The sequence below is a fragment of the Bombus pyrosoma genome, unplaced genomic scaffold (assembly GCF_014825855.1).
Source record: "Bombus pyrosoma isolate SC7728 unplaced genomic scaffold, ASM1482585v1 HiC_scaffold_4614, whole genome shotgun sequence".
Classification (NCBI taxonomy): Eukaryota; Metazoa; Arthropoda; class Insecta; order Hymenoptera; family Apidae; genus Bombus; species Bombus pyrosoma.
In genome coordinates this window covers 1-1,402 of record NW_025219862.1, presented here as the reverse complement: position 1 = coordinate 1,402, position 1,402 = coordinate 1, and the positions used below count along the sequence as shown (strand labels likewise).

The window sequence follows — 1,402 nt, the reverse complement described above, 5'->3', positions numbered from 1 at the left end:
GACATAAAAGCAAAACACTCCTCAGTTTTCAGCAAAGTTTATCCCGTGAAAGGTGACGTGATTCTGCCGGATTTAGGTCTTTCGCGAGAAGATAGAAATCTGTTGTTAGAGAAAGTAAACATAGTGTTTCACGTCGCGGCCACTGTGAGATTCGACGAGCCGTTACACGTGGCTGTTAATGTCAATACCAAAGGTACTGCTCATGTTGTCGAACTTTGGAACGAACTGAAGCATCCAATTAGCTTCGTCCACGTTAGCACAGCTTATAGTAATGCGAATCTACGTGAGATTGGAGAAAAAGTTTATACGTAAGCATAAGTTATACGCAAACGTTGTTCCATGATTTACGAATATTATATTTATAATTTTAGCGTGAAGAATATGTTCACTTATTATTGACTTTGCAGTACGAGCTTGAAACCAGCAGAGGTGATCGATATGTGTGACAAATTGGACAAAACGTCCATCAACGAAATAGAGAAAATGATTTTAAAAACTTATCCAAACACATACACATTCAGTAAGAATTTAGCAGAGCAGATTGTAGCAAGCAAGAGTAAACACCTGGCAGTTGCGATAGTACGGCCAAGCATAATTGGTGCCTCCTTGGAGGAACCATGTCCCGGTTGGATAGATAATATTTCTGCATATACAAGTATTTACATAAATCTTTTTCAACAGTAGTTGTTCAATATTCCTTACATTTCACAGAAGTAGAGTTAATCGATTAGTTCGAGAGAGGCTAAATGAGTGGCTTTCCACTAGATCATCAGTATTATATTGTTGAAATTTGTTGTTGCTCACTATTACGTGAATTCATTCCTATCTATTTAGCGTTACATCTCTGCTAATCGGAAATCACAAATAATTTCTAAACCAATTTAATGTTACCAGATAGCTTCGTGCTAATCGGCAGAGGATGTGCAACAGCGATACGAGGTAGGAGAGATGCGAGAGTGGACATAGTGCCTGTCGATTTTGTAGTCGATACGATAATTTGTACTGCATGGCATGTCACGTTACACAGTGATCATGAAGTTAAAGTTTACAACTGCACGAGCAACGCATGCCCTTTTAAGTAATATTTCTTAGGAATATTTTTCAACTAAAGTAATTCAATTGTTAGAATATACCAAAAGTTTCAGTTTATTTAAGTAACGTGGACAATGGAAGAGCAAACAAGCGTAGAATACAATAGTCCAGTTTTGCGCTCAATATATTAGTTTAGAAAAATAGTGATATAATATAATATTTATTTAATTTCCATACTATTTCCTGAGATACTTGGATAATAATAAACTTTACTTTAAGCGTAATTCGATTAATTAATAATACAAATGTAATTGTTTCAATTGGCAAGTTGTGGTCAGATGAGAGATGCCGTTGTAAAATGTAGCATAGA

At 35.9% G+C, this 1,402-nt stretch overlaps 1 protein-coding gene across 1 annotated transcript; it reads left to right on the top strand.

The window, feature by feature from the left end:
* Positions 1–6: 6 nt before the first annotated feature.
* On the top strand, positions 7–1,397 carry LOC122577411 (fatty acyl-CoA reductase 1-like; the record flags this gene model as incomplete). Its single annotated transcript, XM_043748710.1, has 4 exons — positions 7–308; positions 408–655; positions 895–1,078; positions 1,361–1,397. Coding segments are annotated over 4 exons (771 nt in total), but the record flags the coding sequence as incomplete, so codon positions are not given.
* Between the last annotated feature and the right edge of the window lie 5 nt (positions 1,398–1,402).